The 22,940-nt window shown below is 35.8% G+C and overlaps 1 protein-coding gene across 2 annotated transcripts in view; it reads right to left on the bottom strand.

The window, feature by feature from the left end:
- SGCZ (sarcoglycan zeta) overlaps positions 1 to 22,940 on the bottom strand; it is a 413,335-nt gene that overhangs the window by 52,553 nt on the left and 337,842 nt on the right. Inside the window, exon 4 of one of the 2 annotated variants that reach the window (XM_018041801.1) lies at positions 7,205 to 7,327. The exons of the other annotated variant lie outside the window; for it this stretch is intronic. Within the exon in view, the coding sequence (XP_017897290.1) occupies positions 7,205 to 7,327 (123 nt within the window). The remainder of the gene's footprint in view (positions 1 to 7,204; positions 7,328 to 22,940) is intronic. 2 annotated transcript variants of the gene reach the window in all.

Here is a 22,940-nt window from a genome sequence, read left to right on the forward strand (position 1 = left end):
TGTCTTGACTATATCAATGTCAATGTCCTTTTTGGGATGTTATACTATAGTTTGGAATATGTCACCATGGTGAGAAACTGGGTTAATGTTGCATGGAATCTTGCTGTATCATTTCTTACAAACACATGTGAATTTTTAGATTTTTTTTTTTCAAAACAAAAGTTTACACTTACTGTTCAGTTGGGAATTTTCCTCCTGTAGTCAGAATTTTGGGGTTTCTACCTGAGCACTACCTTGACACTTAAGCCTATTCAAAAGGTATTCCTGAGCACATTTTGATTTTGTCAAAAAAGTAATCTCCAATTTAATTCAGAGCATGAATGGAAGGGTTAAAATAACTGGAGTTATCTAATCAGATCAGTGAAATCAGGGTTGAGACCCTATTTCAGTGATGAAATGATGGATCGTACAGAGTAAAGTAACCAGAAGTCTGACACGTCCACTGATAAAGAGAACAAAAGGATAAATGGAACTGCAGGATCCTTTTCAATCAATAATACAGAAGGCCCGTGCTTCTCTCACTCAGCAGGGGCTACAGTCTTCCACTGTTAGCAATTCAACTACTTTAAAACCTTACTTGGTGTTCTATCAATTCGGCAATTGATATTTAAGAGGAATAGTATAAGAGACCACATAGTCATTGATATGTCTAGACTCTCCAAGATTTACCATTATACTAAAGCTGAAGAAGCTGAAGTTGAACGGTTCTATGAAGACCTACAAGATCTTTTAGAACTAACACCCCCAAAAGATGACCTTTTCATTATAGGGGACTGGAATGCAAAAGTAGGAAGTTAAGAGCTACCCGGAGTAACAGGCAAATTTGGCTTTGAAGTACAAATTGAAGCAGGTCAAAGGCTAACAGAGTTTTGCCAAGAGAACACACTGGTCTAGCAAACACCCTCTTCCAACAACACAAGAGAAGACTCTACACATGGACATCACCAGATGGTCAAAACTGAAATCAGATTAATTATATTCTTTGTAGCCCAAGATGGAGAAGCTCTATGCAGTCAGCAAAAACAAGACCAGGAGCTGACTGTGGCCCAGATCATGAACTCCTTATTGCCAAATTCAGACTTAAATTGAAGAAAGTAGGGAAGATCACTAGATCATTCAGATATGCCCTAAATCAAATCCCTTATGATTATACAATGGAAGTGACAAATAGATTCAAGGGATTAGATCTGATAGACAGAGTCCTTGAAAAACTTTGGATGGAGTTTAGTGACATTGTACAGGAGGCAGTGATCAACACCATCCCCAAGAAAAAGGCAAAATGGTTTTCTGAGGAGGCCTTGCAAATAGCTGAGAAAATACGAGAAGTGAAAGGAAAAGGAGAAAAGGAAAGATATACCCATCTGAATGCAGCTTTCCAAAGAACAGTAAGGAAAAATAAGCCTTCTTCAGTGATTAACGCAAAGAAATGGAGAAAAAAAAATAGAATGGAAAGACTAGAGATCTTTTCAAGAAAATTAGAGATACTAAGAGAACATTTCATGTTCAGACAGGCACAATAAAGGACAGAAATGGTACGGACCTAACAGAAGCAGAGATATTAAGAAGAGGTGGCAAGAATATGCAGAAGAACTATACAAAAAAGATCTTCATGACCCAGATAACCACGATGCTGTGATCACCCACCTAGAGCCAGACATCCTGAAACGTGAAGTCAAGTGACCTTAGGAAGCATCACTATGAACAAAGCTATTGGAGGTGATGGAATTTCAGTTAAGCTATTTCACATCCTAAGATGATTCTGTGAAAGTGCTGCACTCAATATGCCAGCAAATTTGGAAAATTTCATGAATTTCCTCATATTTCTATTATACCAAGTGTATGAAGTTTTACTTTAACAAAAATAGAAACTATTTGAGTCAGGGCTCAGAGAAATAAAATAAATCATGGAGAAGATTGTTAAGGTGCTCAGAGGAAGCAGCTATTTTCTTGAAGATGGCATAATTCATTTGAATATTCAGTTCTTGTAAGGCCTGAATGTTCATTGGAAGGACTGATGCTGAACCTCCAATACTTTGCCATCTGATGGGAAAAGCCAACTCATGGGAAAAAACACTGATGCTGGGAAAGATTGAAGGCAGGAGGAGAAAAGGGTGACGGGATGAGATGATTAGATGTCATCACTGACTCAATGGATATGAGTTTGAGCAAGCTCCGGGAGGTAGTGAAGGATAGGGAAGCCTGGCGTGCTGCAGGCTTTCCGTGGAGTCGCAAAGAGTTGGACATGACTAAGTGACTGAATAACAACACAGTTCATTATTTATACCCTTCAAAACCAAACAGTTTTCACCTGGAAATCTGGGAGTCAGGGTGGTTCTCCTCTTTAACATCTCCAAAAACTTTATCTTCACTAACTTTAAAAAACAACTAGAGGCCATAACCAGGCAGACTTGGTGCTGAAGCATTTCCTCAGCTCACTGGGCGTGGCGGGGGGTGGAGTGGCTGGGTGGCGGGGGTAGCGGGGAGAAGAGGAAGAAGACGAGGGGGTGGTGGGTGGAGGAGGAGGCTAACAAAAAAACCCAACAGCTAGAAAATTAAGTTGAGTGATTTACCTTCCTCATAGCTCAGTCGGGAAAGAATTTGCCTGCAATGCAGGAGACCTGGGTTCAATTCCTGGGTCGGGAAAATTCCCTGGAGAAGGAAATGGCAATCCACTCCAGTATTCTTGCCTGGAAAATCCCATGGACAGAGGAGCCTGGTGGGGTTGCAAGAGTTGGGCACGACTTAGCAACTAAACTAACTACAGACTTAAAATCTTACACTAAAGAAAATGAAATGACTGCACCTTAGAATCCTCAGCAGCTGATCTGATCATATTTTTTTCAGCTGCTGTTCAGACCTAGCAGCTCTATACTGCAGGCTGCACGCCACCAGGCTCTTGGCATTCGGACAGCCCAGAGGAACAATGGTCCCAAGTAAGAGAAAGGTTGATTCCAAAGCTGACCTCATCACAACCTGTCCTGAGTTAACAGACAAGAGCAAGGATGTGAAGACCAACTAATAAAAACAAACCAGAGAATATTGATTCCAGCCCAGAAACATAGTGTTTAATTTATTAATAAAAGACAGCTCTTTGGAAAATCCTTTCTTCTGTTGTCAAACCAGCATTAGGACCTTTCTATCTTTCCAATCATTCAATTAGAGTAGAGACAAGAGAATGCCACTCTTGGCTTTCAAACAAGCCTGAGGGCACAGGGGGGATACATGATGCACTATTCTTTCAGACTGCCAGTTTTAATTTCTACCATCTGATAAAAAAAAGAGATCCTTTCTTCTCATACACTGAGCTATTTTTCACTTTTCTCTCAAAGGCAAAATGGGGAGATCTAACTTCATCTAATGGCTTTTAATTTAACATGAAAGTATCCTATAGGGCTAAAGTCTTTCACTTTATAAAGTCAAATAAGTTGCACTTTGTTTTCTAAGTTAATATACTACTTGGAATACAAATGAAAGAACAAATTATAGTTGACTGATTCTGCCTGAAAGCCCTAAATTAAGAGTCTTCTGAGTGTAAAGGTTTATATCTTTTATTTACTGACCTGGTCTCAAAAGATAATTGCATTAAGTAATATCTTTGATCAACATTAGGGAATACAAATATAAAGGAAAATAAAATTGTCAAGTATGCATATATGAGCCAAATGTGTGAAACGCCCATATATTCAATGATATAGAGGTGGCATGTTAAGGTCATATAAGTATATTCAAGTTAAAATTTAAGCAAAGTATTATTGAGCAAGCGAAGCTATATCAAGGGTAAAAAAAATTACAAGTTGAAAGCATATGTTTGATTACTGATCAAGCTGATGGGGTAATGAGGGGTGGTGGTGTTCAGGGAGCTGTTTTGCCACTTCAGTTCTACTCTCCTGCACCCTAAGAGTATTTAAATACATCGAATACATCCCTGCTATGTTTCAATAGAGGAAATTTAAATACCTTGAACTACACTAGATTTGCAAATAAATATAGTCACAAATGATTCTGTGTCAGGAGTACAGACACACTTATTGTCTAAATAAATTAATCTACTTCTGTTGCCCTGAAAGAGAAGTCCATGTATGAAATACCATTTTTCTTAAAATGTAAATTAGAAAGGATCCATTTTAATCCCCACGGATATTGCTTAAACAGAAAAATTTCTTGTCTCAAATTTAAAATTCTCGAATCAACCTCACACAGATCTCTTGTCACACACAACTTTGAAGTCTTGTCAGCACCACTACCTAATTTATATGAAGTACCCTGGAGTCACTGATTCTTTGTAGTATTATTTGTTAAATATTCAAGCTCTGCTTTAAAGTACATATGAGGTTACTAATCAATCCCGGTGCCCTTAGATTGCATGCTGCTCTATGCAGTTTTCTCCTCTGAGCACAGGAAATTCTCAATCATAGTTTCCTTTGATAACTTTATTTTCCTTTATTTTAGAAGTATCACAGAAAGAAATAAATCCATGACAAAGTTCATATGTGGTATTCTGGTAATGGAGTAAAGGACTCTGCAGGAATTTGAGAATGCACCCAAGTATATGTTTGTGTCTATGTCCGTGGATGTATCTGGGCTCTTCTGTAAGAAACAGGAGTGTGGCTAGGTTCTGGGAGAGATTCTAATCATGTTAAAGTACTCCTCAACTAAGCACTTATTTTTAAATGATGTGGAGACCCTTGCATATCTGCAATGGTTGAAAAGCCAGGGTTGCTTATTACAAATGCTTTCATTCTTCCCTCCTGTGTTAAACCACCATCCTTTACAAAAGTCTGCCTGGATTCTGTAATTAAGGACCTCAGAATCAAATTATTTTATTATTTAACATCTTCTGGAGTCACATGATACATCAATATATTATAAAACTGATTAATCAATTTTTGAGATAATACAGATCAAAAGAGAGTATCAAAGAAAAAACTCAAAGCTGTGTGTATACATTTGAGACAGGGAAAAATGGAAAAAGAGAGCTGGAGTGAGATACATGGATCAAACCATGCAGACATGATACAGTGTACCACGCTTACTTCACACACACACTTACACACATGCACACAGAGAGGAAAGAGAGAAAGTGACTAGGTCAGCAGAGATGCCTGCCAAACACAGTTAAGCAAAAAGCAGAGAAATGGAGTTTTTTCAGAGAACACTCTCTTCTGACTTAAGAGTCCAATTAACAGTTCAAGGATGGCTGCCAGGCTACCAAGAAAAAGAGGAAATATGTTGAGTATCTACTTACCTCAAAGAGAAAAAAAAAAAAAAAACAAACACAGCTAGGTAATGGGTCTAATTTTGTGAAGAAAGTATTTCACTGCAACAGTTATGAGGAAAATCAAGGTAATATAAAGATCAGAAAAAGTTAGAATTCTGTGAGATCATAAACACTGCTAAGTGCTCTGGAATTTCCCTTTACTTATGAATACAAAGTACTCAATGTGAATATCTGAACATGGATGAAATAATCTTTGGATAAGTGCAATATCCTAAGAGCTATGAGGATTACATTGATATCAAAGCTGATAACTGGCAGGTACTACCAATGTGCAAAAATTGTTAAATACTAAAATCACAAATGCCTAATCCTCCTAAGTGCATTTCTACCCTGGTTCCTGACTTGCCCGTCAACTAGCAACTCAAATATTATCACCAAGGGCCCGATAGTCAATGACCTTTCTGATTTGTCTATGCCCTTTGTCAGCCCAAATCCTTATGCTTTTTCACTTAATAAAAAAGTTTTTGGTTCCCTGACTGTCAACTCAGGACTTAGGAGAGCCAGTGTTTACCTCATGTGCGTGATTTCTTCTCTGACCTTCCAAGGAGTTTTTAGAAAGAGAATGAGGCTGATAGGCAGTCATGAAGACCAGTCCAAACACTAGCCCAGTCGTGCACACTCCAGCTACTCAGCAAACTCACAGAAGAAAGACAGAAGGCCCTGGGGGACAGTAAGTCTGGTGGTAGTAGATTGTGAGCCAGACCAGAGATGCCCAGTGAGGATCCCCATTTTGCAATCCTTGCTGAATTTAATTGCCATCTACTTGTGTATCTTTCTTGAAATACACACAAGCCCTCCTATCTGGGATATCGGCAATATTATCATTATTAATAAAAATAGAAGGCTAACCTTCACAGTGTCTTCATTATGTGTCCAAGACATTCTAAACACACACAGGCATACATAGGCACGTGCACACACATGCACACACACACAGAATTTGAGCACTAATAATCATTATCATTCCAATCATTTAGATTTAAGAAAATAGACAGCATAGAATTTACTCAAAATACTGAGTGTTAGAAGCAGGATTAAACCCAAACAGCCCAAGAGCTGAGGTCATTTAAAATGTAAACTGCTCTCAATGGCCTACAGTCCCCATTTACCTAAATAGATATGACAGGTATCCCGTGAACTGTCCCCAAACTCAAATTTGGGAAATGCTAAGTCATACGTATTTCATTTTTTTAAAATATAGGCCTCCTTAATATTTCTAAAATATTTTAGCAAAATAACATGTTATTGTGGTTATAACTCAGATAATTCAAAAGATATCATTCTTAAACTGCTTAAAATAGCCTTAGTAAAATTCTCCCCTATTCCCAATCCTGCTTTTAAATTTCCATTTTCTTGCTTTTTGCTTTTACTTTTTCACTTCAGCTGGTGGTTGACACTAATGGCCCTAATATTAGAATAATGACTTTATTAATGTCTCAATAATAGGTAATTAGCACTATTTCTTGACTTCTATGCTTTGGAAGACAATTATATCCCTAAAGAACAAGAATTCAGTTTATTTATAACCTTTCCCTCTACTTCAGTTGATATTTACATTTTAGATCTTCTTTTGCGTGTCTTTTACTTTTAAATAATACCTCTAGATTATATTTATCTATCACCTTGAGTCTTTGTACCCCACCTTATCTTCTACCATCCATACTCAATTTCCTCCCTCTAACCCTGCCTGAGACATGCAGCTTTGCTTTTATATCACTAAGGCTAATATATTTATAGTCTTTTCTGCAACCTCAACCTAGGGCTTTCTGTTTGATTACTATTGGAAAATCAAATGATGTTATACCATGATATTATGTGAGACTCAATTTCTGGCACATGAACCACAGATATTAAAAAGTCATTTCTTGTTCAGTTGCATATTCTTTCAGGAAGTAAACAATGTTCCAAGACCTCCATCTACAGTACCTGTAACTTTCAGCTTTTCAGCCCCAATGGTAATCTCATCTTCATCTGCAGAAAACAGCACCCTGCCATCTTCACTCGCTCTCACTTCAAATCTTTTACACTGAGCTTCCACAGCATCAGCTCCTATGGTCAGAGGAAAGGTTTAAAAATGAATCTTGTATCCAAGAAACCATGAACATGTATTTTCTTTTTTTAGAAAAAGAAGAGAAATACATATATTATTTAATCTCTACAGTATGTTTTATACCTAAATTAGTATTTTAAAATTACCATCCTTTCAGGGTTCTAATTTGGTAGAATATTGCTGGGCCAGGATGGTCGGGTACATATTTGACATCTACATCCCTGACACAGGCCTGACAAAGTCTGTGGGTTTAGCCAGCTGGGAAATCTTTGCATGTACACAAGGAGAGATGATGTTTGCTCTGTTCTTGGTGGCTGCCTGCAGACTTGGCATTTTACTTGGCATGTGCTAGAGGCTTCATAGACTTGTGGACAGAAGGACTCTCATTTTTCTCTCTGCAAGTAGACAATAGTGTTTATACTTGCTATAGTGCAAGGAAACTGTGAACCTTTAGTTATTCAACATTTCATAGATGCTAATATTGACATTTGTTCACTCTTTATTACTACCTAATATGAATTCCATTTTAGATTCAATATTGTAAATGTATGTGTGATATAGCACATATATATTTAATGTTCTCCAATGTATCTTCTAATCAATAATTTTCATTATTAAAATGTAATTTTAAATAAATATAATTGTATCATGTAGTGGAAAATCTGTTTTCAATTTGTTGGACCACTTTGCATATTAATCCACCCACAATCCACAAAGCCAGCCTCATATTAAAAAAAAAAAAACATAATTAATTTGAGAGCATGGTTTCAGCAAAAAGAGCAAAGTGGTCAGGGGGTAGGGAATTGCTATTTCTGTAACACTGATTTATTTATTTTGGCATATGCATTTGGCATATGCATCTATATCTTCGTCTCTTGTTAAGATTTGGACCATCCCTCCTCTGCTATCTACAGCAGAAACTCTTGTCAGATACAATGTGGTCCACTCAGGGACCTGGGCATAGCACACTTTGCGCCTATTTTCATTTCTCTCTACATATGCTATGGGCTTAATATGGATTCTCCAAATTCATATCTGGAAATCCTAACTCATAATGTGATGGTGTTAGGACATGGGATCTTTGGAAGTTAATTAGGTCATGTGAATGGAGCCCTCATGTGTCAGGCTGGTGCCCTAATCAAAAGACACAAGTGAGCTTGCTTTCTCCCTGTGTGTAATCTGCCATGTGAAGACACAAGGAGAAGCTGGCTGTCTGCAAGTCAGGCAGTGGCCTCTCACCAGACACTTATTTGTTGCCACTTTAATCTTGGACTTCCCTCCAGAACTGTGAGAAATACAATTCTGTTGTTCAAGCCACCCAGCGTATGGTATTTTGTTATGGCAGTCTGAATGGACCAAGACGATGTACTATCATGTTTTGTTAGCTATATGACCCCCAGGAGTTCAAAACAGGTTATATTTGTACTTCAAAATAACCTCCAAATTTAAAATTATCTCTAGCTTCTAGTAGGCATTTAGAACTTTCTTCCCCTTTCCTTGTCCTCACCCCCACCTCAGAACTACTCTCAATACCTGTCTGGGGGCTTTAGTAATTTACACCTCCCACCATTACAGCTTCTTAGGAGCCCTTAATAAAATGAAGGCATTAATTTACATACCCTGATAACGTGGGATAATTTCTCTGAAAACAGGAAACTTTTCTCATATTCTGAAACTACTTACATGTTTTCAGATCTACAAAGAAACTGTGACAAACTCCAAGTAGAACAATGCCAAGTACTTTAAAACTGTGCTAACCATGCAAGCTATCAAGCTCAAAACAGCATGAACAGTATTTTAAAGTCTGTTTTTTATTTTTTTTTAAGCAAATAACTTTCCTTACAGGATTTAATGGTAATATTGGAGAAACTGTGGAATACCCGTTGTTCATGTTCAAAGTCATTGCATTTGATCTTGTAAACATTATTTCAGCAGTCTGTATTCAGCTGATTGTGTGTGTGTGTGTTTTTTTTTTCTAATCATGCTCTAACTTCCCTGTATTGAGCTTTTAATCTTTGAACCGTAATAACTCAAATGGATGATGTTCAAAAAGTCATGCTTGAGGCCAGAACTGCTGATAAAAGTGATTTCTGGGTTTTGAGGCTTCTGTGTTTCAATCTGTCTTTTGGGCACTGAAGCATACATTAAATATGAACTGCCTAAAGATATTACAGATACTGTACACATAAAGCCTTGCTTCCTGCAAATGTATTTAATTACTGGATAAATTGGTCCACATAATATATCACTGACCTTAATGACATCGAACTGTAAAGATCACTATGCTTATGTATACATATATCCACATATACCACACACACACACACACACACACACACACACACACACACACACCCCAGGAAGACTTTTCTTGGTGTAATACTTCATGTTGTTACATTGGAGATACTTTATGAGTTGAGTGTCTGGATGTGGTGAAATGAGTTGATATCTGAATTCATTACATTTAAGTTAGCACAAGAAAATAAGCAGTTGAGTAAACGTTCATGCACCTGGAATAGAAGAGAGGCATCTAGGCTGTAAATAAACAGAGGCAGACTCATCCAATTGACTAACAGATATATAAATTAATACATCAGACTACACTTTATTCAGCATATTAGTATAATTACAGACGGCAAAATTACAAGCAATTAGCAATGCATTGATAGTAAGTAAATATTTTAAGTCAGAAAATAACTTTGAATATACGGTGCTTCTATACATTGCTTTCATTCTCTGCAAATAGAAAGCAGTTAATATATGCAATTGGACACATACTGCATAGTTGTGAATGTTTATGTTTAAAGTTAATATATTAGGCTATATGAAACTGAATTTATTATATAAAAGTTATGACCAACCTAGATAGCATATTCAAAAGCAGACACATTACTTTGCTGACTAAGGTTCGTCTAGTCAAGGCTATGGTTTTTCCAGTAGTCATGTATGGATGTGAGAGTTGGACTGTGAAGAAGGCTGAGCGCCGAAGAATTGATGCTTTTGAACTGTGGTGTTGGAGAAGACTCTTGAGAGTCCCTTGGACTGCAAGGAGATCCAACCAGTCCATTCTGAAGGAGATCAGCCCTGGGATTTCTTTGGAAGGAATGATGCTAAAGCTGAAACTCCAGTACTTTGGCCACCTCATGCGAAGAGTTGACTCATTGGAAAAGACTCTGATGCTGGGAGGGATTGGGGGCAGGAGGAGAAGGGGACGACAGAGGATGAGATGGCTGGATGGCATCATGGACTCGATGGACGTGAGTCTGAGTGAACTCCGGGAGTTGGTGATGGACAGGGAGGCCTGGTGTGCTGCAATTCGTGGGGTCGCAAAGAGTCGGACACGACTGAGCGACTGAACTGAACTGAACATGCTTTGTGTTGTCTTATTCAGATAATTCAAAAGCCAGCATCTCATACTCTCTAAGCTATGTCACCTTAGGATCCAGTTGTTCAGAGGGGCAGTGATGCCCATTTCCATCTTATCTCAATCAAAGATGCTTTTAGAGGTGCAGGAGAGCAGCATAGTTGAATGTCTCTGGGTAAAGAGCTCTGGTTCCTTAGCAGGCAGATCATGGGAGATGAGTTATCCAGGCACTTCTACATTTTATTAGTCATCTTAAAACAACAACTTGCTCACTAAAATGTCCAGGCTTCTCTGAGAAATTCACGTCAGCAACTTCAAAATCAAACAAGGAACAATGAGGCGCAGAAGAAAGGATGGGGATTGATCAAGATGGCATCAACCTCCCCCCATCACCACATCAAAAACACGTCTCCATGTGGAAAACTTCTCACTGAAAACTAACTGGAAACTGGCAGGAGGGCTGCTGTACAACCAAGCTCTAAGACAATTTGCAGGTAATCAGGAAGCAAGGGAAGACAAGCCATGTGATTTGGACCTGTGCTCCCTGGGAGTGACTCGGAGGAAAGGAAGAATACAGAGGTGGACACACTCTGATTGGGCGCCTGGGTCCTGGGATCTGCTGTGGGGAAGACCAGCTGGTTAGAGGACCATTGGGGGAGAGAAGAGGGCTTTGGGAGGCCTGGACGCTGATGGCAAGGGGTGTGCTCACTGGTCTGCCCTCAAGGCAAGTCTGAAAGGGCAGAGAGGACTGCTCTAGAGCCTCCAGGTTTCTTGTGACGGTCTTGGCTTGTGACCCAGACTGAGCCGAGAAAATGCTCTGGTAATACTGAACGTCTTTTCATGTGCCTATTGGTGATCTGTGGTGCTTCCCAGGTGGCGCTGCAGGTAAAGAACACGCCTGCCATTGTAGGAGAAGTGAGAGACCCGAGTTCTGTCCCTGGGTCGGGAGATCCCCTGGAGGAGGGCATGGCAAACCCACTCCAGTATTCTTGCCTGGAGAATCCCATGGACAGAGGAGCCTGGTGCGCTACGTCCGTAGGGTCACACAGAGTCGAACACAAGTGAAGCAAAGCAGCATGCACGTAATCTGTACACTGTTGGTGAAAATGCAAATTGGTGTAGCCACTGTGGAAAACAGTACAGAAATTTTTCAAAAAACTGAAAAATCGAACTGCCACATGACTAAGCATTTCCATTTTCCCCTGAAAATCTTTTTGGTTGTTCCTGGGTACATATCCCCAAATCCCCAAAATACTAATTTGAAAAGATATATTCACACCAATATTCATAGCAAAAATTGTCAAGCTACGGAACAACGTAAGTGTACATCAATGGATGATTGGATGAAGAAGATATGGAATATTACTCAGCCATAAAATAATGAAATTCTGCCATTTGCAACAATATGAATGGACCTAGATGAGCATCCCTGGTGGGTCAGATGGCAAAGAATCTGCCTACCATGCAGGAGACCTGGGTTTGATCCCTAGGTGGGAAGATTCCCCTGGAGAAGGGAATGGGTACTCATGGACCGAGAAATTATTATGCATAGTGAAATAAGACAGAAAAAGACAAATACTGTATGATGTCACTTACACGTGGAATCTAAAAAATAAAGGAATGCATGTCAGGAAAACAGAAACAGACTCATAGATATAGAAAGCAAATTAGTGGTTACCAGAGGGAAGAGAGAGATGAAGGCAAGATAGCGGTCTGTGATTAAGAGATACAAACTATTATGCATGAAGGAGATAAGCAACAAGGATATATTGCATAGCACAGAGAATCATACCATTATCTAGTAATAACCTTTAATGAAATATAACTTGCAAAAATACTGAAACACTACGCTGTGCACCTGAAACTAACATAATATTGTAAATTAGCTACACTTCAATTTTAAAAAGAACAAGAAAAGAAAATTGGCAGGAAAGAAAGAGGAAATACAGAAGAAAAACAATAGGTGTCTTTAAAGGATTGAAGTGTTCAATATATATCTGAATATTTTCCCTAGTCCATTTAATATTCTGTATAGTTTCTTTAAAATCAAACAAAACAACAACAATGTTAGTATCTTATTTCCCTCAGAGATGGCTCCACTGCCCTTTTTGAAATATTCATATTTCTGACAGTCATATTCAGTAGTCAAAGGCATGTTTTGCTGACAAGTAGAGAGGCTCCATTAATTTACCTACTGACTTGGCATTTTCTATGTTAAATTAGTCAAAGACATGAATTGGAAAATTTTCTTCAATAGAAATCTCTAATGGGGCTCAAATAATATATTTCCATGGGGCCTCTTGGTACTATTTAGTACTGATTTAGAGAAAACAAGGCAAAAATCAAAATGGATATGTCTGATTATCTCTGGTGTGTTTTCCTCAAGCATAGCAGGATGAATTCTTTCTCCCTATATAACTCTAATTTTATATGTCTGTCAATATTTTCAAGGCCTTGAAGAAGATTATTAAAAGTTTCAAAATTCCCACAAGAAAAACTAAAACAAGATTCAATATAGTCAACTACATTCATTGTTCCAAAATTGCTGATTTAGAATTATCATGGGTCAGGAAAAAAACAAAACCAAGTTTGAAACAAAACAAAATAAGCTGCTTTCATGGAATATAAACAAAAATAAGCCTGTAGTTTATTTTATATGTTTGTCATTAAAATCTTGCACATGGGAAAATGTACTCTGAGTGTGTTGAGGGGAAAAGAGGAGAAGCAGCAGCAAAAAGGAAAAGTCCTCACGGCCCAGCTGGGAAGCTTGTCTCAGAAGGGCTACTGAGCCCAGGACACCTGCAATTCTCAGGTCATCTGGTCAGAGATGAGTCTTTGTTTCTTTCTCCTGGCCTCCAGGTACTGCCTCTGCTTTGTAATTGGAGGAGCAGCCATTCTTCCACTAGCAATTAGGTAGGTACGTGAACTCTGAGGTTATATTCACCTTTATCTCTCCCTGGAAATCCCTACCATCCATTGACTAGACTGATGCCTTGTGACAGCAATGCTTCAGTTGAAGTGTGTTTTTAAGTTGAAATAAGTCCCATGGCTCTTCACCCTTTGTACTTCTGAGCTTTTTTTTTTTTATCATTTCCTTGCTAATCGATGGTCATGTACTATTGCTTGCCATCTTCCTTTTCTAAAAGGTTATGAAAAATGTATGCATATAATAATTATATAAATAATGTTACTCATCACCCTGTTGAAGAAATACCTACTATTTCCAAAACAGGGGAAGCTTTCGCTGTAATTTTTCCTTCATCACCTGTCCTTTCATCCTCAGTGAGCACCAGAGGTCAACATTGTCTCGAAAAGGGTTTTTATCACTCCTGGTTTTCAACCTTTTGTGTCCTTCAAACATTTCTTCTTAGTTTTGCATGTTTTGCACAACACACACATGCACACCCTGCTATCTTATTTTATATTTTCTCAGTGACTAGGTTATTTTTTGTCAATTTAGATTCGTGAAATTCATTATTTCCACACATGTAGCCCTGGTTTATTCATCTTCACCGCCATATTCTATCATGTGGATATATCACAAATTGGTGATCCATTTTCCACTGACAATCTTTTAGGTTGTTCATAGAATATCAGAATCAGTAACAGTGATTCTATAAACATTTTGCACATATCTCCTTTTACATGTGGGCATGAGTTTCTGGGTTTTATATTTGGATGTGGGATGGCTGGACAGTAGAGTGTACTTCAAATTTTACTAGATAGTAATTTTTTCCCAAACTATTGTACTGATTTACATTCCCTACAGAGAAAGCATGAATGTTCCAGTAGTTCCACAACACTGCAAGCACTCAATGTTAAAAGACTAATTTTTACCAATCTAAGTGTTAAAAGGTATACCAGTATGGTTTCAATTTACAACTCCCTGATTACTGTTGAAGTAAATATCTTTTTTTGTGCCCCTGTTCCTCAGTCTTCTTTACTGACAACATACTCCCCATAGTGAATCAACGGGTGCATGGGGGCCAACTCTCTCTCTAGAAGTGGTTCAGTTCTCATAAGGTATTATCCTCTCTGACCAAAGCAATTAATCTATACACATGCATGTAACTTAAATGCTCTCCTGACTTTGCTCTAGGTTTTGAAAAAGAGGCACATTCTTCTTTTGAGATCAGACACTTAGCATGATGTAAACTTGAAGATTTTAAGGCTAGCAATATTCTCAACATGGAGAACATCTGCCTGAGAATTCAGCCAGTCAGTGGAAAGGAGAAACATGGCAGAAACAGGATAAAAGGGCAGAATGATACTTCTGAAATTAATGCTTAACTAGGGACCCAGAGATATATGGTTCAAGCTCTAAACTTTCCATTTATATAAATCAATAAATTACTCACCCACCCCATCCACGTTGAAAGGTTAACAAATTTTGTACTGGGTTTTCCCTTTTACTTTTTTATTTTCTTCTTTAGGTTTCTATGCATTCTCTCTCTGTCATGTTCATCTTTATTCAACAGAAATTTAGTAATTTTTCACCATTAAGCATTGCTGCATTTTGTCACAAAAGTTCATCAGTGTATAATTAAAAGGAAAAACTATGCCCTGTATCTCTAGATTAAGAAGCATTAATAACATATCAAAAGTTATTACAATTGATTTATCATGAATACTTAGCAATTGAAACTATTGTAGATATAGAAACAGGATGTCAAAACAAAGCAATATTTGACAACACTAGAAGAAAAAATAACCAAATGCAGATTGTTGATGGGAGATTATAAGATATTTCTCTCAGCAATGTAGAAAAAAATGTAATAACATTAATGAGAGAATTAATATATATATTTTTTAAACAAATTTGACATATTGGTCATGCACTGAATCTTTAAATATTTTGCCCCTCTGCAACTGAATATTTTTTCCAGTTTTACTGGAATATAATTGTCATACTATATTACATAAGTATACAGCTTTTAGCATAACAACTTGACATATACATTGGGGAATAATTGAATATTTAATTGATTATTTTATTTCAATCTACTCTATCAAATACTTTAAAAAGTATATCACTACTCTTGCTTAATGCAAATCTTAACAGATTATAGTATGAAAATTATAGATAGAGATTTTTATCTGACCACAGTACAATCTGTTTTAAATAACAAATGTTAATTGACAATTCCCATATGTTTAGAAATTAAGAAATTCACATTAAAATGAGCAAGATGCACATCTAATTTAAATTAGAAAGTGTTTCAAACTAAACAATGATTACAATATTATTAGTATTAACACTTGTAAAATGTGGTAAGTCAATACTTAACAACAAAATGTCTAGCCTCAAATGGCTATATTGGAAGAAAAGACTAAAAATTAATTAGCAGACATCTATGTTGAGAAGCTAGAAAACAATGATAAGACAACAAAAGATAAATCCTCAAAATGGAAATGGAAAAAATAATGAGTAGATATTAATGAAATAGAATACAAACCTAAAATATACTAGGTCAATGAGGTCAAAAGCGGGTTTAATACAACTAATAAAACTGACTAAATTATGGTGAAATTAATTAATAGAAGATTTAAATATAACCATATATATCAGTAATAAAAGGGACATTAATACAGATATTATAGATGTTCAAAAGTTACAAATATTTTATAGGAACCTTATACCCATAAATTTGCAAATTTGTTTGACTTGAAAAAAATGCCTGCAAGATATTACTTACAACATTGACTCAAAAAAAAATAATAAACAGAAAACCTGAGCACTTCTAGTATAATATAGTATAAAATAATACAGAAGTTACAAAATAATTTTAAACCTTTACACATATACACATACACACATACAGACACGCGTGCGCGCGCGCACACACACACACACAGATTCTGGTCTGTACTATTCAGGAAAGAATTAATTTGAATAATGCATCTTTTAATGAGAACAGTATAATAGGAAATACTCCCCAACTAATTTCATTAAGCTCGTATAATTCTGACACAAAAACTTTATAGAGATAGCAAATGAAATACTACAGTATAATTTTACTTATAATCAAAAAGGCTAAGTAAAACATGAACAGACTATGTTTACCCCAGGCATGTAAGAGTGATTTATATTGTACATTCAGTAAATGTATTTAACTATCTTTGAAGTTTTAAACAGAAAAGACAGGATTGGTTCATATAGGTTTAAAAATTGTTTGACAAAATTCAATGCTCTTCATAAGAAAAGTGTAGTCACTCAGTCATGTCTGACTCTTTGTGACCCCATGGACTGTAGCCTGCCGGAGCTCTGTGCATGGAATTCTCCAGGCAAGAATACTGTATTGCCATTCCCTCCTCCAGGGGATCTTTCTGACTCAGGGATCAAACCTGGGTCTCCTGCACTGCAGGCAGATTCTTTAACCTTTGCGCCACCAGGGAAGCCCCTTTATAAGAAAACCATCAACTAAACTTCATTTCCTTTATCTGATAAAGGGATCCACAAAAACCTATTAAACACCGGGCACTTAATGACATTCTGAAAGCTTTCCTTACAACATAAGGAAGCAGAAAAAAATACCTACTATTAACAATTATATTCATCATTGTTCTAGAGATCATAATCAGTGAAATATAACTAGAAAATGATTTGGTAATTTTTGAGGATTGTAAAGATAGAAACAAAATGAGATTGTTCCTTGGTGACATGTTTTCATCTATAGAAAATCCAAAGAATCCACAAAGAAATCCTTACAATTGGGAAATCAATGTATCAAGGTCTCTGAATGCAAGGTCAATATACAAATATCAATTCTACTTTAGAAAACAAAAGCTAAATGATATATGTATTAGCAGAATTAGAGAAAAACTGTCATCATGTTCATATAAGAATTTATTCAAAGACTAACAGAGAATCTACAGGAAAATAATTAAATGATTAAGAATTTAACAAACTGCTTCTATAGTCAAGAATGACTCTTGATTCCAGATTTTCAATCCAAGTGTAGTTTTGTATAGTCCAAGGTCTACAATTGTGACCTTGTACACAATACGACACAATTGTATTGCTGTGTATGCATGCATGCTCAGTTGCTTCAGTGTCTGACTCTTTGCGACTGCATGGACTGTAGCCAGCCAGGCTCCTCTGTCCATGGGATTCTTCAGGCAAGAATACTGGAGTGTATTGCCATGCCCTCCCTCGGGGGATCTTCAAGACCCTTGGATCAAACACATGTCTCCTGTGTCTCCTGTACTGCAGGCAGATTCTTTACCCAGTGCCACCTAGATGATAATGGTTTCTTCCAATAACACTTCTATAATCTTATATATTATACACCCTTGTCCTGGACACAAGTTATACACTAAGAAGCATTCATTTATATTGAAGTGGTATTTAAACCATGTTTCTTTAGTCTTATATGATTCATATAGGTTTAAAAATTGCAACTTAAAAGTATCATTAATATTTCAGATATTAGGTTAAATGCTGAGTATATGAAAATAAAGAACAAAAGTGTTTTGTATCCAAGGGTATGATAGTATATTCGAGTTACTAAACAATTATACAAGGCTGATAAACCAAAATCTACATTGATTGTCTGATTAGGCTTATCTGTGCTACTTTCTTACTAGAGGCACCACAATCAATCTATAGATACTCACAGGTACAGTTTTAAATAGTAACTTTAAACAGCACAGCTTGTAAAGAAAAGACAAATATTTTAAAAAGAAAATATTTTCTTTTTAGAAACATAATGTAACATAGACTTCATATTCCCTGTGTATGCTTACTCTGTTAGATTTTAGTTCCATTTACCTGATGATCGAACCTGGTTCTCCTGCATTGCAGGCAGATTTTTTACCATATGACCCACAGGGAAGCCCTTGTTCCACCACAGCAACATGGGTTTGATAAAAGTATTTTTATAACTTAAACCTACAGGAAAACTCATTAGAGCACAATGAGATTCGGTACTTTCTAAAATGGAGTACCCCACCCTAATGGTTGTTATGGCAACAAGAGTCTATCACTGCATGCATGAACTAATCTTGACTAAGAGGAAGTAATTTTCTTTTTAATTAGGCTTTATAACATTTAAGTATCTTCTTAATCTATAATATCTAATCAATAGCTTAGTTATATATCTGGACTACAAAATTTTTCCACTTCAAATGATCAATCAATTCAGGTTCTCACTACTCACTCTAATTGGTCTTATCAAGATTTGGAATAAACCTTATTTTTCAAAATTTAATAGCCCTGAACCTCATCTTACAGTAGCAGCTGATGCATTCAATATGTTTTTCCTTAAGAGCTTTTCTCACTAGACTTGATAAACCACACTCTTGGCATTGTTACGGCCTCACAATCATACTTTCCCAGTCTGCATCCTTGCTTTCTTCTTTTCTTCCTATTCTCTAAACATTTACATGCTTCAGAGGTCAGACTAATGACTCTTAAACTGTATTCTGGGTGGAAAGCGTACAGAGAAAAACAAAAAGAAAAAAGAATCAAAGGAAATTCTCTCTATTTACTCCTCTCGTTTCTGCATTCATCTTGGGTTTCTCATCCAGGATCATGGCTGTAAGTAATATGCATGTGTTGAATCCAGAATTTCTAACATATGCTCTAATATTTACCTGGAAATCTAAGTTTACATAAACAACTCTTTACAGATGTCTAGGAGGCACTGAAATACAGAGCATCTTAATAAGAACTGATTTTTACACACTTGCCAAATGATTTTTTCCCCAGTAATCTCCTTTTCAGTGACTAGGACCACAATTTATCCCAATAGTTTAGCCTTCTACCTTTAAGGTTTATCTCAGCTCCCACTTCTACTTTTTCCCACTGTGCCATTTTTCCTTCTAAGCCCCTGACTGATACAGAACCCCAAAGAATGAGGTAAATACATTGAAATATTTATTTTCATAAAAGAATGACAAAAGCACAGTTAGTGAATAAAGACTGAATCATTTAGTTAACACAAAAAGCTCAGTTAATTCAGAAATAGCATTGCTCTAACCCATTGCTTTCTTCCAGCTCAATAAAATGGCAGTCTAATGAACTGTTTAAAAAAGGTAACAGGATTTTCAGATTTTAACAAAAAGAAATAATATTTCACTAAGATCCACTTTCCCCCTCCATCCATCTTTCTCATAACATTCTTACTTAGTCTCTAGAAAGTTTTCTTGGTATCCTAGATATTTAAAAATATTCAAGAACAATTGTTAATAACTAAAACTCCCCTATGCTCAAGCTAAGATTTTGGATATACTAGTAATGTTTAGGGGTGAGGATATGACAAAATCATTTACTTAATTAAATATTTGTGTTATTTCTGATACTTTAGGCAGTTAACTGGGTTTCAGTAAAGATCACTTGAATTTGTTAAAAATAATTTGCAAAATGGATTTCTAAGTTTCTGATTTCCTGATCTATTACTCAGTATGTATTCTTTTTTTCATGCCCAGTGTCTCCCTTTTAAAATAGGTATTTAAAACAATATGTGTTTTAGAGTCACCTAAAGTAACTTCCTACATTGTTATCACCCAAAATGAAGCTTCTAATTCATTTCAACATATTGTCATTCACTTTAGTATATATTTTTTAAAACTCCAAGGAGATTTGTCAATTCAAAGCACTCTTTGTTATCAAATTATCCAGCTAAACATGAAAAAAAAATTTATAGCCACATGAGCAGCATATTTAAAATACTAGTCTGAATTTCCCTCTCCAGCATAAACCCCCAATGTGTCTTTCCCTGGAAATAGCTTTTTGGTTTTCAGAGAATGTAAATAATCTGAAGATGAAATTAAACAGAATATTATTAGGATATCTGAAAAACTGGCATGACAAATTCTTTTGTCATCATTTATTGCAGGCATATTAAAGAGTTGAAAGTACATTTCCAAAATGTTCATTCTGGATATTCCCATGTATCAGAATGCTTGTTAGAGTGTTTATTTTTCTGATACGTGTTTGGTATGTGGTCCACAGTTATAATGGAGATATGACGGTCTTGGGGATATAGGCTTCTTCTACTTTTTTCTCTGCCCCTCTTAAACTACACTTCCAGCTTGGAAACCAACATAGGTCCTGCTGGTCATTTTCTTTTTTCCTACAAGAATGTCAGCTACATTTTGTTTAGGAAAGTTGTGTTTGTATGTCTCCTCCTTGAGACAGTAAATTGTATAGAATTTAAGGACCATTTTCTATCAATTCCTTCACTGTGTAGTATAATTCTAGATCATGAAAGATTGAAATAATGTTATAAATTCTGTAAAGAAGCACCTTTCTGAATAGAACCTTGATGCAAGTGGTATTTTTTTCATTATTAAAATTATTTGATTTTTGAAAGTTAAACTTCATTTCAACAAACATATAATGAATCTCATTCTAGTGAGCAGCAAGAGAGAATAGAGGGTAGTTCCAATTTTTAAAAAGACAGCATCTAAAATTGTACAAATCTCCTTATTTATATCTCATTGGCTAGAACTCAGGCACATCTGATTGTAAGGGAGACAAATAGTCTTGAACTGAATAGTTGTATGCCCGGCTGAGACTTGAGATTGTATTACTAAAAGAGAAGGAAAGAATAGTTATGGGCAAGAAGCAACTAACATTACCTATAACATCATCCAAGTGCTTTTCTTCAGAAGTTAACCTTGATAATTCCTCAGAGTTTGGAAAACTCTACAGTCAACATTTATATATCTTTCTCTTACTATTCTTTTTGCTATGAATGTTTGGATTCTGTATCTTGTAGGATTTCTCATCCTAATTCTAGTTGTACTTTATCTAACAGAATACTGAACCCCTTGCCTATAAACAAAAGAGAGGAAGGCTAACAGAAGCAAAACCACTTATATTTGAGTCATATGTACTTTGCAAACACAGTGTTTTGTTAATACAAAATATGTATGACCTGCTGAGGAAATGCCATCAATCAATTACTCTTAAAAGCAAACCACTTATGTAAGAAGATACTTGCTATATCTCTTCTGAAAATTCTAACTGGGTGGAGCTTTATAGTCAAAACAGAACATAGATAATATTATTGTTTTTCTTTAGCAAATTAGTAATACTATGTTTTTCAGTAAATTTTTTCATTTAAAGGAAAATAAATGATAAGAAGGAAAAGAACACTGCTGTGTCTTGCTAATAGCATCCTCTTTGATAATAACCACCAAATACCCTCATCCAATCTGAATTTCTTTCTTAATAACACATAATTTACATATTGTTAAACACTTCACTTTTTATAACTAAATATCTAATATTGCTTTTCAAAATATGCACATTTAAAAATGTAATATCACATTCAGATGTGAAATGCTTTGCTACCTCCAAGCATTCTTTAATGAAAATTATCAGTAAACTACTATGAATAATTCAATATGATATTTGAACTTTATTCCAGAATTCTAAGCAATTTTAATATTTTATTTATTTTACTTGGTTCTTTATTTCTTTTGCATTTTTACTAATTAGATCAGAATGAACTGATGTTAGTAGTTTCTCAATATTACCTTAATATCATTCTAGCATTATGTTTAGCTATATAAGTCATAAACCATAGACTCCATGGAGTACACATTTGAATTTGGAATACAACTTTCAGTTTTAAAATTAAATTAGCATGCCAAGCAACCTGAAAAAATGTAATACAATATGAAGGAATTAAGGTGCATTCTGTAAAAGACTATACTCCCTACCTAGATAAAAATTATAAATACATTTTTACATATGTGTATGTTTGCACATACTGAAAGAAATGATATTTTAAAATTGCCACAGTTAAATATACGAGATAACTTTTTAAATGCCTAATCTCCTGATGGAAAACTATATTATATAAGCTATCAAAAACTTTTCTCCTACATTATTGCCATAAATCAAGTTTTATTTTTTGACAAGGTAGTGTATTTACATGATAATAATAGTTAGAAGCTTAAGGTACACAAAAGAAGTCTCATTTCTACTCTTCCCCTAGAAATTCTTTTTTACTATTTCCCCTAAGTGGAAAATTTCTGTGACTCCTTTTGAAACTTTCTTCTAATTTTTAGCAAATAGAAACACAGATAAATATATCCCTCTTTCTTAAACAAAATATACACTGTACATAATGTTTGTTTATTCCTTTTCCTATAACAATTATAGTCCATTTAAAAATATTTTTTCAACTCACGACAATTAAAATGAATGAGGGGATATAATAATTCAAACACCCAAACTTCTCTAGTTTTGTCTTTTTTGACAAATATTTATTTTATATTTGCATGGGGTTATA

The sequence above is a fragment of the Capra hircus genome, chromosome 27 (genome assembly GCF_001704415.2).
Source record: "Capra hircus breed San Clemente chromosome 27, ASM170441v1, whole genome shotgun sequence".
NCBI lineage: Eukaryota > Metazoa > Chordata > Mammalia > Artiodactyla > Bovidae > Capra > Capra hircus.